The 17,501-nt window shown below is 38.6% G+C and overlaps 1 protein-coding gene across 1 annotated transcript in view; it reads left to right on the top strand.

Moving 5' to 3' along the window:
• The window catches only part of DYNC1H1 (dynein cytoplasmic 1 heavy chain 1), a 3,754,902-nt gene that overhangs the window by 713,988 nt on the left and 3,023,413 nt on the right, over nt 1-17,501 (top strand). Inside the window, exon 17 of the mRNA XM_044073590.1 lies at nt 13,365-13,401. Coding sequence (XP_043929525.1) covers nt 13,365-13,401 — 37 coding nt within the window. The remainder of the gene's footprint in view (nt 1-13,364; nt 13,402-17,501) is intronic.

Below are 17,501 nucleotides of genomic sequence, written 5' to 3'. Positions count from 1 at the left end.
ATGACAAATTCACCACCGTAAGAGGTACAAGCAAGCAAAATCTGAGGGTAATGCTGCTCAATGCTAGAAGGCTAAACCTCAAAATGCACTCACTCGAGGCACTTCTTAAAATGGAGAACATTGACATCTGTGCAGTGACAGAGACCTGGTTCAAAGCTCCAGAGAGCACCCCTGCATTACCAGGCTATAATTCATACCACACCTTTCGGCCACCAAACCCGGACTGAAACACTAAAGGTGGAGGCGTGTCCATATTCATTAAGGATATCCACACCTCCAAGCTAGATGCTCAGCATAATGCATTCGAGATTATCCAAGTTCAACTAACTCTGGGCAAAACTGCAATCCAGATTGTAGCTTGCTACAGACCCCCCCACCATGCCCCAGGATTCCCACTCCTCTTTTCTTGATACACTGGAAAATATTAAGGTACAAACCAACACTCTAATAATGGGTGATTTCAACTACCCTACCATTAACTGGGAAAACTACTCATGTACCAACTCTTTTGCTCAATGTTTTCTGGAAAACATCAATTCCAACACTTTGGATCAACTTATCCACACCCCCACCAGAGGCAGCAATATCCTAGACCTGGACATCACCAACATGGGTGACAGGTGTTCCACACCAGAGGTCAGCTCCTCGTTGGTCAGATCCGACCACAAGCTAAAAGCCCCCAGTTATGCAAATATTTTTATGGGTTTATTTGAGAACGAGCATATATATACTAACCCATTTTATGTAAAATATGTTTGCAAATATTTCTGTTATATTGATGATTTATTGTTTATATGTAAAGGTGGACAAGAAAATGTAAAACAGTTTTTGGAAGAAATACAAAATAATAGAATGGGTATAAAATTCGATGGGTTACAAGTTGGAACAATAGTCCAATATTTAGATATTACCTTGAAGGGCTATAATAATCAATTGGTACAATATCAAGTGCATAGGAAATTTCAAGGAGCTGGATCAGTATTGTATGGAACAAGTCATCACCCACCACATGTTATACAGGCTATTCCATATACTGAATTTCATAGGGTGAAGAGATTATGTAGTAACCCTATTATAAAGGAAAAGGAATATTTATTAAGTTATAATAAATTTAAAACAAGAGGATATCATGAAAATAATTTAAAATACAGCCTGAATAAGGTGAGAAATGAAAGAAAAAAATAATAGAAATGGATATTGTAGTAAAGATAGAGAAAATAAAAATATTATATATTTTGTCTCTACTTTTTCTTTACTATCTGAATGTGTTAAGGAACGAATAATTTATAGTTGGAATTTACTTAAGAATGAAGTGGATTATTTGAAAAATAATAAAATCAATTTTTCATATAAAAGAGGTAGAAGTATTCAGGATTTCATAGTACACAGTCGTTTTAGAGTACCGAACATGCAAATGTATAAGCAAGTAAAATATCAGGGTACAAAAAAATGTGGCAAATGTACTATTTGTAGATATATAGTGCAACAGTTTGAAACTATTAATGGAATTTCTTTTGAAACTAAGGGGGCATTTAATTGTAATTCATTACAAGTTATTTATGGTATAGAATGTCCGTGTGGGAAGTTTTATGTTGGAGAGACAAAAAGAACATTGTCCTGTAGAATAAAGGAGCATGTTAGAGACATCAAAAATAGAAAAGAAAGTAGTCCTTTAGCTTTACATTTTTATAAATATCATGAGGATAAACCAGATAACTTAAAAGTTACAGTGTTGGATAGTGTTCAAAATAATTTATATTTTAGTGAACAGCATATAAAACAAGTATTAAGGAAAAAGGAATTATGCCTTATATTGAAATTTAATACATTAAGACCAAATGGCCTTAATCATGACTGTTCATGGAAAAGTTTATTATAAATGTTGCAATTTTATTTTTTTAAATGTATACTATGTTTTTAAATACATATTGAGATTCTCAAATGGTTATATAATTGAATAATATAATTGAATAATTGAATGGGAGTGTTTTGTTAAGTGTATATAAGGGTAGGTGTAATGAACTGTTGAAATTTTACTCTGTAAAGGCAAGTTTGCCGAGGCGCTAGAGAGAATAATTATTTGTAATTTTACTACTTTGGTTCGAGATTTGAAGTGGAATAAATAAGTTTTCTGGATTGCATTGGAGTCATTCTTCTGTGGTATTGTTTTACTGGGTGCTTTGGACTTTCTTTTCGTGGTTTCTATAATTTCCTCATGGCCAGTGACTCCTTTGCTGCTTTACCGAGGATGTTTAGAGAATCAGCTATGGACAATACGCAGAAATCTATTGACAGTTTTCTTATTTCTTCGAATGGATCAGCTGGCTCTTCCAATATGGGTAATATGGGCAATATTTCAGGTAGAGAAGAAATATCTGTTCCTGAAAGAGCCTCAGCATTATACAATAAATGGCAGCAGGAAAGAAAACTGTGGCAGCAGAATCCTTTTGCGAGAATTGGCAAAAAATCGGAAACAGCTGTTGCGCCTGAAATTCAGGACTTATTTGTACAAATAGAGAAATTGTTGTATAAAGAAACGTCTGTTTTCTTAAATTTACAAAGTTTACAGCGTTATGAGGAGTTGGACATTACTCCTCGAGGCTTACGTACTGTAAAAAATCCTTCCACTCCATTTGACCTTACTAATGCTGAAGATAAGCAGTTTTATAAGAGATGGATATTAGCTGCTCATTGCTGCAGTTAAGAATGGGTTCGTATATTAATAGAAAGAGACATTCTAAAAAAACATAAATTGAGAGAAGAAATCAAAAATCTATGTGTGGATATTTGTAACAAAATTAAAAGTGATGATTTGCAACAGTTTCTAGTAAAAACTAATCAACAATTACTGGAATATGAATCCGAGTTGATGAGCGTAAAAAGAATAAATTACATAGAGATTTACGCGATTACGACAGCAAGAGGGCGTTTTTACTGAAAGCAAATCCCAAGATGAAACGTAAACGGGTGCAGTTTGAGCGAGCAGAGAATAATGGCGGCGGAGAAGGAACAGGGCGAATTTCTGGAGAAAGTGGTTTGTCGCACACAGAAGAAGATTCTGATAGTGAAGAGTTTCCAGTTCTTCCAAATCCTGGGAACAGTAAAGGTCTAGATTCGTTTCAGGATAACCGTTTCAGTCAGAAATGGAGTTGGAATGGACAGGGACCACAGAGGGGAGGGTATGGTAACCAGCGCTCACATAAAAGGGGGAAATGGTATTGATTTTGACCCAGAAAATGAACATCTATCGAACTGTGAGTATGTGGTTAATTTATCTGGCCGTGTATTGACACAGAGCGATTTAAATGTGTTAAACAAAGGGTTGAAGTTTGTTCCCACTGTGGTACCGAGAATTCATATGTTAAAAGCTGATGTATTTAATTTCTCACGCAAACTACATCTCATGGATTTTTTTATAAATGATAAAAATAGTAATAGTGAAAATATGGAAGTGGTAAATATTAATTCAATTACAATGAATACAGATGATGAATTTTATTCATGTGATTCGGAATTAAATAGTATCGAATATTCCGAATTAGATACTAGTAAAATTGCAGTGAAAAGTAACTTCATACCTCCACAACGAAATGATAGCATAAAATATCTATATAAATCCTTAACACATAATATAGAGGCTGATTTTTATTATTTTAATCAAAATAAAAGACAGATAGAATATAACTTGACAAAAGAAGAATGGAATAGTTTGATTAACTTAGGACAAGATTATAATATTGTGTTCAAACCTTCAGACAAGGGTGGGAAATTGGTGATATTAAATGTTGTTCAATATTTGGATATGTGCTACGCACATTTAACAAATGAGGAAGTATATGAAAAAATAGTATTAAATGATTATTTAGAAGCTCAAAGAAATTATGAGTATATTATAGACAAAGGTTATAGGTTGCAATATTTTTCCTATAAGGATATAAAAGAAAAAATTAATATTAATAGCCCTAGAATGCCATGCTTTTACTGTTTACCCAAATTACATAAAAATGTTTTTCCACCTCCGGGACGACCTATAGTTTCAGCTACTAATGGTTTTTTACAGAATGTTTCACAATTTTTGCATACACATTTACTACCAAATGTATGTAAGTTGTCCTCATATATTAAGGATGTTTTTGATCTTATTGATCATATTAAGAATATACAATGGGAGGACAACATGTATTTTGTTGTAATAGATGTAGTAAGTTTGTATACAAGTATAAAACATAAGGATGGATTATTTGCTATTAAGCACTTTATGGGTGATACTCCAGTTACTAAATATATATTAGAATTGTTAGATATGTGTTTAAGTAATAATATATTTGAATTTAATGGATATATTTATAAGCAAAAACAAGGTACAGCAATGGGGGCGGCTTTTGCCCCCAGTTATGCAAATATTTTTATGGGTTTATTTGAGAACGAGCATATATATACTAACCCATTTTATGTAAAATATGTTTGCAAATATTTCCGTTATATTGATGATTTATTGTTTATATGTAAAGGTGGACAAGAAAATGTAAAACAGTTTTTGGAAGAAATACAAAATAATAGAATGGGTATAAAATTCGATGGGTTACAAGTTGGAACAATAGTCCAATATTTAGATATTACCTTGAAGGGCTATAATAATCAATTGGTACAATATCAAGTGCATAGGAAATTTCAAGGAGCTGGATCAGTATTGTATGGAACAAGTCATCACCCACCACATGTTATACAGGCTATTCCATATACTGAATTTCATAGGGTGAAGAGATTATGTAGTAACCCTATTATAAAGGAAAAGGAATATTTATTAAGTTATAATAAATTTAAAATAAGAGGATATCATGAAAATAATTTAAAATACAGCCTGAAAAAGGTTAGAAATGAAAGAAAAAATAATAGAAATGGATATTGTAGTAAAGATAGAGAACATAAAGATATTATATATTTTTTCTCTACTTTTTCTTTACTATCTGAATGTGTTAAGGAACGAGTAATTTATAGTTGGAATTTACTTAAGAATGAAGTGGATTATTTGAAAAATAATAAAATCAATTTTTCATATAAAAGAGGTAGAAGTATTCAGGATTTCATAGTACACAGTCATTTTAGAGTACAGAACATGCAAATGTATAAGCAAGTAAAATATCAGGGTACAAAAAATGTGGCAAATGTACTATTTGTAGATATATAGTGCAACAGTTTGAAACTATTAATGGAATTTCTTTTGAAACTAAGGTGGCATTTAATTGTAATTCATTACAAGTTATTTATGGTATAGAATGTCCGTGTGGGAAGTTTTATGTTGGAGAGACAAAAAGAACATTGTCCTGTAAAATAAAGGAGCATGTTAGAGACATCAAAAATAGCAAAGAAAGTAGTCCTTTAGCTTTACATTTTTATAAATATCATGAGGATAAACCAGATAACTTAAAAGTTACAGTGTTGGATAGTGTTCAAAATAATTTATATTTTAGTGAACAGCATATAAAACAAGTATTAAGGAAAAAGGAATTATGCCTTATATTGAAATTTAATACATTAAGACCAAATGGCCTTAATCATGACTGTTCATGGAAAAGTTTATTATAAATGTTGCAATTTTATTTTTTTAAATGTATACTATGTTTTTAAATACATATTGAGATTCTCAAATGGTTATATAATTGAATAATATAATTGAATAATTGAATGGGAGTGTTTTGTTAAGTGTATATAAGGGTAGGTGTAATGAACTGTTGAAATTTTACTCTGTAAAGGCAAGTTTGCCGAGGCGCTAGAGAGAATAATTATTTGTAATTTTACTACTTTGGTTCAAGATTTGAAGTGGATTAAATAAGTTTTCTGGATTGCACTGGAGTCATTCATCTGTGGTATTGTTCTACTGTGTGCTTTGGACTTTATTTTTGTGGTTTCTACAACCCTAGACATCCACATCCTGCTCCCACCCCCCATTAGGAAAACAACCGTAAAAATTTTCTCCAATGCCAACTGCACGCTTCTTAAGACAGAAGTGGCAAACTTCATGACACCCATACAGATGGACAATAGAGGTATGACTGCTGAATCCTACACAAACACACTTTATAGAGTGCATGGATCATGCTATCCCTAACAGAACCAAGATGCTATCCTCCAAAAAAGGAAGCCAATCTGGTGGTCTTCTGCCATAAACAAACTCTACAACAGAAGAAAAAAACTGTTGCAAAAAAGAGTAAAATCCCATGATTGGAGGAACTCCCTGGTCAGCCTCAGTAAGAAGCTGAGATCCCTCATAAAATCCTCCAAAGCTAGTTATGAAAACAAAATTGCCACTAATTCTAAAGACAACCACAAAGCATTCTATAGCTATGTTAAAAATCTCAATGGCAACACTCAGATCTGCTCTCAGTTACAGCACAATGACACTAAATATACAGAACAAACTGATATTGCCAACATCCTGGCAGATAGGTTCAGTGCTAACTTTACCCCCTTCACCCCCTAAAGGACCCATCTTTATACCAGAAGAATGAAATGTTCCTGTAATCACGGCTGCACAGGTAAAAACTTCACTCTCCAAAGCCAAGAACACAGCATCCATGGGACCTGACAACGTCCCAGGCTGCCTTCTACATGAACTACAGAATGAACTGGCACCCCACCTTAGTATCATGTTCAATCATAGCCTCACCTCATGCTTTGTGCCCATTGAATGGCACACCGCGACAGTTATCCCACTCCACAAAGGGGGGGGGGGCACAACAGACCCCTGGAACTACCGCCCCATTAGCGTGACAAGCCTCGTCTGCAAGGCCATGAAACGTATAATCATGGAACTCATAAACAAAGACATTGGAGATCTCCAAACCCTGGACCCCACACAGTTTGGGTTTGTAAAAGGCAGATCATGTCTCCTAAACCTGATAGACTTCTTTGAAGTGGTCACCAAGGCCATGGATGAGGGTAAGGTGGTTCACACAGTTTTCTAGATCTCGCCAAGGCATTCAACACCATCCCCCACTCTGGAATTATAGATAAACTCACTAAACTAGGTATAAATCCCTATGTCACAAGATGGGTTGCCAACTGGCTTACTGAAAGAACCCACACTGTGAAAGTAACAGACACCAAATCAGACTTCAGACCAGTGACAAGTGGAGTACCACAGGGTTCAGTCCTGGGTCCTCTCCTGTTTGGTATCTACTTCTCTGAAGTACAGGCTAACACAGAAGGTCTTTGGCTAACTAAATTTGCAGATGACTGCAAACTAGGAGCCATAATTCAAACTCCTAACGATGTGGACATCCTACAAAAGGGCCTCACTGAGACAGATGCCTGCTGTCAAAGACATGGTCTCAAGCTCAAAGTCAAAAAGTGCATTGTCATCCCCTTTGGTAAAAATTCTGTACCCATGAACTACCACATAGGTGGTATTCTACTTAACACCGAAAGTGTGATAAGAGACCTTGGGACACAGGTGGACAGTAGTCTCTCCTTTGATAATCACATCGCCAAAGTGGTCAGGAAATCCTTCTACGTGGCACACCTCATCACAAAAGGTTTCTCATCCAGGAAAAAAAGAGGTCATTGTTCCCCCCTACTCATCACTCATTAGACCCATTATAGAGTACAATGCCCCTTTTGGTATGTACCTCACAAGACATCTACAACAACTGGAAAGGCCGCCAAAATACCTCACAAAGAGGATTACTGGCCTCGTACAGATGCCTTACGCAGACCGTCTCAAAAAACTCCAGCTTTACTCCATCGCATATCGCCTACTCAGAGGCGATCTCTGCCTAACATATAAAGCTATGTCAAACTCAGAGCTGTTGGACATGCTCCACTTAAAGAAATCCCAATCCCTCCGAGCTACACGATCTAGGGACCTAAACCTTGTCACCACAATAAACAGAACATGCTGGAGGGATAGATTCCTGTCCCAGAGACTTCCCATACTCTGGAACAGACTACCTATCTATGTCAAACAGAGCTCCTCATTAGCACTCTTCAAGAAAAATCTTTATGATTGGATGGGTAATAGGAAATTCACCCCGGGGATCACTTCTGTGGTTCTGCTTGACAGGGGCACAGGAAAATAATTTTCTTGGGTGGTGAAAGCCGGGGTACATTTTTGGCTAGGCTTGTATAGGCCCTAGGGCCAATAGCCTAGTACCTACCTATGAACCTATGAACCTATAGGTATATAAATATAGATATATATATATATATATATATATATATATATATATATATATATATATATAAAGATATTGATATAGACACATATATGTAGATAGCTCTAGAGATATATTGACAGTCTGTGTGTATGTATTGGCAAGGAACACAGTGAACAACGATGAAGGATATTTTGTGCCGAAGTATTACTATGTATGTATAAACCTCTGATAGCCTGTATACTGAGTATTGTGTCACAGTCTCACAGTCTGTGAGTATAATATCTCAGAAACTCAGAAGATTCAGAGGAATAAGAAGACATTCAGAAAACAAATAACCAAAGTGAAATACTTAGATATAAGAATATTTTTGGCTGACCAAGTTTGCAAGTTTGCAGATGACTGCAAATTGGGCTCTACCACAGATTCTCCCCCATAGCACAAACAGCTTAAGAGGGGGTCTAACACAAACAGATGACTGGTGCCAGACTCATGGGTTAACGCACAATGTCATGAAATCCATTACAGTACCTTTTGTGTAAACTGCCACCAAGGCTAATTACTGCATCAGTAAGACACCGCCCAAGAGTTGACCTGGCAGTCAAGGATTTGAGAAGAAATATAGACAGTAATCTGGCCTTTCACCAGTATATCACCAAGGTAGTAAGAGAATCATTCTATGTCACCCGACGTATTAGTAAGGGCATGGCATCCAGGACCAAGGAAGTCATAGTACCACTTTAGTCAGCCCATATCAGACTAATCACTGAGTACAATGCCCCCTTTGGCATGTACCTGCCATGTGGTTGCTCAGATGGATCTTTTGCACATCTACAAAAATTAACAGCATCAGAACCACTTGCTCCAAGGATTTAAATTTTGCTTCTTGCATAAATAAGAAATGGTGAGACAGATATGTGTCTCAGAGGGTTCCCATGCTCTGGAACAGGCGCCCCATTTACGTGAAGCAGACTCTGTTTCTAACTCTATTTAAGTGTAACCTTGACCAATGAATGGAAAATTAAAAATTCACCCTCGGTCTGGCTCCCATGTATCTGATAGAGGCAGACAGGAATACCCAACTTTCTAACTAACATACCATTTCCTAATAAATAGCCATTATACACAGTGATGCAATTGGGTTGGATTGCATGGCTAAGGTTATTAAGGCCTTGGTGTTCATTAGCCTTGTATATACCTATGAGCTAACACTATTTTCTGCAGAATATAGGTTGATTAGATAGGATCCGATCCTAGTTTATAAATGCTATAAAAATGATGTTAAGTCTCCCATCTTAGGGTTGTCACAGTACTCCTTCCTTCTGAGGAATAATTATGCATTTGTTGCATTAAGAACCAGTAACTCAAGACATAAAATGAAATGCCTCTATTATAGTGCTAGGAGGATATGGAATTTATTACCACTACATATTAGGAAAGCAAATAGGTTAATCAGCTTAAAAGACTTAGATATTTGGTTTAGTAATTTTTCCCTAAATTTAAATGCTACCAGACTCTTAAACACCTACTTATGTGATGTTGAGTCTGACAAAACTGGGCATTTAACATTGTTATTTATCTGTGGATCAAAGGTGCTCCACAGATTAAAGAACTGTAGTACAAGCCACCTAGACCTCACATTCAGTTACCATTATATTCTACCTCACTGCCTTCAGACTTTACTGACAGTCATTTTTTTTCTCTAACCACAAATGCTATCCTGCAATGGAAGGTAACTCTGAAGTTAGCTTACAAATATATCTTTAACAACAACAAAAAATGATAGTCATATGGAAGGATACTGAAAGTGCTAAACTCACTGACTCCATTACAATGGTACTGTTGTTCCATATCAGTTCGTGCCCAAAACACTGTGTAAGTCCTCAGCTGTAGTAAGCAGACCTGTATTGTAGACTATATTTTGTCTGTTAGCTACTGCAGATGAGTTTGGCAGTTAGTATATAGGATTATGGTGATAAGCTGAAGCAAGCTGCTTGTCGTAGCTCTGGATTTGATTCCATCAGACTCCATTTTCCTGTTTTGCAACGCCAAACAAGTCTCTAAACCACACAGTGCATCTGGCTCCTCCCACTAAAAGTAACACTTGGGCCTAGTAGGCCTGACTACTCAGCAAATAACTAACACAAAAATTCTCTTACTGCATATGAAGCAGGATATGAACCACAGCAGGGGATTAAAAGATAGGGCTGGTGCTTCTTACAATACAAACGGGAAGAATGTAAGTCAAAAGAAAAAAAAAAGAAAATAATGCACTTTATTCATCTGCTTTCACTGTATTTGTGTTTCTTCCTACTTTATTACTTTATTTTGCTTTTGCATCATCTTAAAAGTACTCAATTGTATTTATTACTGCTTGGTGTAACTATCATTCTAAGCCTTTTGGTTTAAGCACTTGGGATTCAGACCAGTTGTTTTACATTAAGAAGGTTTGTGGTCTGCACTGTTGTGGCAGGACAGGTAGCTTACATCCTTCTAAGTTGGGAATTGCTGATTGAGGGATCAGTGTCTGTTATTCTAAAAGTGTATTAATTCTGGTTTAAGCACTTGGGCTTCAGGCCAGTTATTTTATATTAAGAAGGTTTGTGGTCTGCACTCTTGTGGGAGGAGAGGCTGGATTCTGCCCTTCTGAGCAGGGAATTTCTGGATAAAGGCTTATAGTACCTGTATATTTGAACTGTTTCTTACTGAAATTGGTGTGCCTTGTTTGCTGTAGCATAGACAAGATCCAGGCCTGCTGAATCTAGCTTTGCTTGTATAAATTGAGCACTAATCCAGGGCTTCTTAAAAGTATTCAATTGTATTAATTACTGCTTGGTAGTAACATGATTAAAGTGCAGCTATCATTCTAAGCCTTTTGGTTTAAGCACTTGGGCTTAAGACCAGTTGTTTTACATTAAGAAGGTTTGTGGTCTGCACTGTTGTGGCAGGACAGGTAGCTTACATCCGTCTAAGTTTGGAACTGCTGATTGAAGGCTCAGTGTCTGTTATTCTAAAAGTGTATTAATTCTGGTTTAAGTACTTGGGCTTCAGGCCAGTCATTTTACATTAAGAAGGTTTGTGGTCTGCACTCTTGTGGGAGGAGAGGCTGGACTCTGCCCTTCTGAGCTGGGAATTTCTGGTTAGAGGCTCATAGTACCTGCATATTTGAACTGTTTCTTACTGAAATTGGTGTGACTTGTTTGCTGTCGCATACACTAAATTCAGGCCTGCTGAATCTAGCTTTGTTCATATAACTTGAGCATGAATCCAGACCTTCTTTTTTGGAGAAGGTTCCCCTGCACCCCAGTGGCATGAGTGTGCAGTTAGAATTTGTCTGATTGAAGACTACAGGAACAGGGTTCAGTTTCTAGATTTTTTTTATTGGTTAATTGAGTAATTTGTTTTAAAGTCTTTTCTGATTTTTGTAGTCATCTAAAGCTGTTTAAGTGTATTTTTTACTGTTTGTAGTCATTTAAAGCTGTTTTAAGTGCATTTTTTACTGTTTTTGCCTATCTTTTCAAAAAAAATGTCCTTGATTCCCACAATTCTAAGCTAGTATAGTCCAGTTTTCAGGCTGGTGCTGAATTCAGGGCTGTGTTACAAGTTTCTGAGTTGCCCATACCTTACTTGGATATAAGGAGGTTTCTCTGTTCACCTGTGAGAGAGGGAGCTTTGAGCAGCCATCTGTCCCTGGAGGAGTGGTTCCAGCCCAGAAGTTAGTAGTTTATAGGCCATTTTGGGCTAATTTCTATCTCTTTCATTTTCCTGCTGTAAAAACCGTGTTGCACGGTTTTGCACATCCGGGCAGCGCTGGTTAGCTAGTGCTAAATTATTCCCGTCTCCACCAAGTCTCCTCTTCAGTTTTTCCCTTGAAAGTAGTCTAACTCTCAACCTAAGCACTTAAAAAGCATCCTACAGTCCAGCACTTGCTCAGACCTAATAGCAAGCACTAATATACCCTGACACTTGATCACCCAGCAGGGCAAGGCTCATTATTCACCCCTCACTAACCAAGCAATTAAGCAGCTCAACCTACTATTCAGGCATGACCAAAGGGCAATTTCAGGTACACTCCCCAGTCCAGCTTGTGAACCTGGGTATCCTGAGGCAATGTTAAAACTGCCTCATGTACACAGACAACCCTCTCCTCCTACCACAAAACATTAATATATGTGAGAGATGCAGTTATATAGCTAAACTGGAGGCTAAGCTCTCTCCACCCAAGACTGGAACAGGCAGTCATGAGGAGAAGGTTGACACTTGCATCACACCTCCAGCCTCACATAGACATACTAAACCAGCACTGGCAAAAAATACACATAAATACACAAAATCATACCCAGAGGCTCTAAATAAAAACCTGCACAAGCATAAGAGACCTCTAAAGCAGACACCCAAAAAACCCGCACCTCCCGTCACAAATCAGACAACACATAAAACACAAAATTAGTGTGCTGCACAATCACAGCCCTTAAGGTGAAATAACATACTGAACACACTAGTAATAGGTGACTCTATAGTCAGGCACACTGATGTCCCACTCACTAGGCTGTAGAAGGAGAAGGTTACTGTTAGCTGCCTGTCCGGAGCCAGAATCTGCCACATAACACAAGCACTCAGGTCACTCCAGAACAAGTACAAATATGACTCTGTCATTTTTCACGTTGGTGTGAATGAACTGAGATGTACCTCCCTGGAATACATGAAAAGAGACATGGTAAACCTCTCTGATCATGTAGCCCAGGTGGGTATGACCCTGACCATGAGTAGAATCCTGCCCTCACCAAGAATCATACCTCAGTATAAAGAAAAAATGATCAATTTCAACAATTGGCTAAGCTTCTGGTGTCATTCAAAGGGGATCCAGTATCTGTCAGCCTGGGACAACATGCTCAACAAGCCTTGTTGCTTTGCAAGAGATAGCTTGCACCTGTCACCCCTAGGCTTTCGAATACTAGCCAAGGCTCTTGCTGCCCCCATAGTGCCTTTTTTAGGCAAGGCTTAAAAGTCAAACCCACATCTGTAAACAGCACAAATAAAAAAAAATGAGGGTTATACTGCTCAAAGCACTCCACAGTATTGAAAACGTCGACATCTGTGCAGTAACTGAAACCTGGTTCAAGGCTCCAGAGAGCACCCCAGCACTACCGAGCTACAACTCATACCACACATTTCAGCCACAGAACATGGACCAAAACACAAAAGGAGGAGGTGTATACATAATCATCAAGGATACCTACACCTCCAGGTTAGTGGTGCAGCATGATACCTCTGAGATCATCCATGTGCAACTAACATCGGGCAAATCTGCAATGCAAATTGTGGCCTGCTACAGATTACCCTCCATGACCCAGGACCACCATTCTGCCTTTCTGGAGACACTGGAAAACATGAAGGTCCTACCGAACACCCTGATATTGGGCAATTTCAATTACCCTACCATTCACTGGGAAAACTACTCAAGTACAAACTCCCAGGTCCAGCGCTTCCTGGAATTTATCAACCCAAATGCCCTGGATCAGCTGGTAAACTCCCCTACCAGAGGTGAAAACATATTGGACCTGGTCATCACCAACATGGGTGACAGGTGTTCTGCACTGGAGGTCAACCCGTCACTGGTTAGATCAGACCATAAACTAATCAATGGATGTCCACACCACACCACCACCCCTAACCAAGGAAACCACAGTGAAAAACTTTTCTATAGCAAACTTCACCTTACTTAAGACAGAGGTGGTAAGTTTCACAGCCCCCACTCTAAAGTATAACAGTGTCCATGATGCAGGAACCTTTACAAATGCACCCTGTGTGCACCTATAAGGATGCATGGATTGTGCCATCCCTAGCAAAACCAAGACTCATTCCCCTAAGAGAAGGAAATCAGTCTGGTGGACCCCTGCCATAAACAGGCTATACAATAGAAGGAGGAAACTAGTTCAGAAAAAAAGCAAATCCCAAGAAGGAAAGACATCCATGATCAGTATCAGTAAGAAATTAAGGTCCCTCATAAAACCATCCAAGGCTAACTTCAAAAGAAAAATAGCCAAGGATTTGAAAGATAACCACAAAGCCTTCTTTAGCTATGTCAAGAATCTAAGTGGCAACTCACAGATATGCTCTGAGCTAGTGCAAAATAGCACAAAATATACTGAACCTACTGATACTGCCAACATCCTGGCAGATAGATTCAGTGCAAACTTCACCCCCCTCTCACCCCCAAAAGGGCTCACAACAATACCGGAAAAGTGTAGTGTCCCGGAAATCACTGATGCAGAGGTGAAAACAGCCCTTTCAAAAGCACAGCATCAGTGGGGACAGATGGTGTCCCAGGCTGCGTCTTGCACTAACTACAGAATGAACTAACCCTCTAACTAAGCACACTGTTCAACCTCCACCTCTCCTCAGGCTACGTGCCCTTAGAATGGCACACAACAATGGTTATTCTGTTCCACAAAGGAGGGGCCACAACTAACCCTGGTAACTATCGCCCCATAAGCCTGACTAGCCTGGTCTGCAAGGTTATGGAGTTCATCATCATGGAACCCATTAACAAAGACATTGGGAACCTCCAAACACTTGACCCAACCCAGTTCGGCTTTGTTAAGGGCAGATCATGCCTACTAAACTTGGTTGACTTTTTCAAGACAGTCACCAAGGCCATAGATGAGGTAAGGTGGTTCACACAGCCCTACCTTGACCTCGCCAAGGCTTTTGGCACCATTCCCCACTCGGAAATTATATAAAAACTCACCAGCCTGAACATAAAGCCCTACATCATGAGATGGGTTGCCAACTGGCTTACAGACAGAACTCACACGGTAAGAATAGCGGGCTCCAGGTCTGACTCTAAACCAGTCACAAGTGGTGTCCCACAAGGCTTGGCCCTGGGACCCCTACTGTTTGGCATATACTTCTCAGAAGTACAGACAAACACAGGAGGACTATGGCTAACCAAGTTTGCCGATTACTGCAAACTGGGAGCCATAATTGACTTTCCGGCTGACACAACATTCTCCAAAAGGGCCTTACTGAGATGGACACCTGGTGTCAAAGTCATGGTCTCAAGCTAAATGACAAAAAATGCATAGTCATCCCATATGAGAAAAAACAAAACACCCATGAATTACCACATAGGTGGCAGCACCCTTAATACAGAAGAGGTAATAAGAAATCTGGGGACCCAGGTAGATAGTAATCTCTTCTTTGACAATCATATTGCCAAAGTAGTTAGGAAATCCTTCTATATATCCCATCTAATTTCTAAAGGGTTTGCATCTAGAAATAAAGAAGTTACAGTGCCCTGCTATTTGTCACTCATCAGACCCATCATAGAGTACAATGCCCATTTGGGATGTACCTCACAAGACACTTCCAACAGCTGGAAAGACCACAAAAGTACCTCATCAAGAGGATTACTGGCCTCAATCATATGTCCTATGCAGCCCGACTGGAAAACTCTGGCTGTACTCAGTCCATATAGCTTATTCAGAGGTGGTCTCTGCCTGACTTACAAAGCCATGTCCAACTCAGAATTGATGGACATGCTCCACCTAAAGAAATCCAAGTCACTGCAAGCCACTCGCTCTACTGAGCTAAACCTCACCACAACAATAAATAGAACATGCTGGAGGGATAGATTCCTGTCACAGAGACTCTCCATGCTTTGAAACAAAATTCCTAACTACATTAGGCAGAACCACTCACTAACACTCTTCAAGAGAAACCTTAATGAGTGAATGGGTAACAGAAAATACACCCCTGGGATCACTTCATTGGCTCTTCTTGACAGAGGCTCAGTTAATTAATCAATGGGGTGGTGAAAGCTGACACACTCTGGCTAGGCTTATAAATGCCCTCGGGCAGATAGCCTAGTACCTACCTATGAACCTATGAACCTATAAGATTGCATCTCTTTTATCCCTCCTACATTATACCTCATTGTATTTGTATTAAGACAGTTCATCTGTGTTTTCAAGGGATCCCTTGTATGCTTATCATCTTAGAAGCTCTATGTGTTATTTTTACTAACTGCATATTCATAGTAATGTTTTCCAATCTATATACAAAATGCTCTACATTTTCCATTATGTTGCTGCCATTCAAAAGCATCCCTATCTGCTCAGTGAGATGGGCTACTTTCCAACTGTATATTTACCAGCTTAGTATATGTTGCTTCGTATCCATTTTCCTAACGTTCTCCTTCCTGAATTATCGTTACTTGTCCATTATTACAAAATGTGACTTTTACTGTTTTTTGGCTGAAAACCAGCAGCCCTTCAATGTACTGCTTATTGCATTCCTATTTATCATCCTACTACACATCTTTCCACACATTTATGAGCTTTCAAATGCATGTATGACAAGTATACACTGCTACTAACTTAGGTTCATGGTTTCATAGGTTTTTATTAGACTAACGACCACAGGTGTCTATTCAAACCTAGCCGCACACCCCAAACCATTTGGGTCTAGAGTATCATAGATGGTTTACCTTTACAAAGCCGAATCACAGTGGTGCGATTGCTCATATGAGCGACTCATGACCATGAAAATGAAAACAGCGACAGTTTTAAATGTTCGAAAATCAGCAAATCGAAAAGCAGATTAGCTGATTTTCGAACATTAATGTCGAAAAAAAATCTACTGAAGTGTAAAGCAGGGGGGCAAGCCCACCTGCACCTCCCCATGTGGGGGGCTGTGCCCCCACACCCCCCTACTTTAATATTCTAACTCCAAGATCGCACTATAGTGGGGAAAGGGATCATTTTCTGATCCTAACTATAGTGCAATTCACTCCAAAATGTAGAATGTGCAATGAGCAAATGTCACTGTGCAGTTGCTCATTGCACATTCAAACCTTTTTCTGTTCGGCGTTTGCAAACTTTGCAAATTGCCTTTCGGACAATTGCTGTTCGCCCATGTGCAATACGCACACATGAAGGTAAACCATCATAGACATCTATATGGAGGGCAGGTTAGTAAAGTTAATTAAAGATTTATAGGGAGAGACTTAGGATAATACTTCTCTTGTTGACTGCTTCTATCCATAAGGGACATGGGAGATCACAATGGAGGTAAATTTGCGATTTCCTGTCCAGTTGTCAATGCTTCATTTGAATAGGGTCAGGGAAGAACTCAGTTTTACATGGATGCTTATCCTATTCCATAGTGCAGGAATCCTTTGGAACACATATTTGTTGCTCCAGCATGTTCCACGTATGTCACAAGTGAAGCTGAGATCCCTGAATCTGGTGTTTCTGGTGCTGTTTGTTTTGTACATGTACAATAGATCCTTCATGGCTAACTCTGAGGAAGCGATATAATCCAGGCAAAGATCCCCCCTCTCAG

Source organism: Protopterus annectens, chromosome 6.part0, assembly GCF_019279795.1.
Source record: "Protopterus annectens isolate FY-2018-M chromosome 6.part0, PAN1.0, whole genome shotgun sequence".
NCBI lineage: Eukaryota > Metazoa > Chordata > Ceratodontiformes > Protopteridae > Protopterus > Protopterus annectens.
The sequence above is the reverse complement of the archived record's forward strand: the minus strand, read 5'-3'. Positions and strand labels throughout refer to the sequence as shown.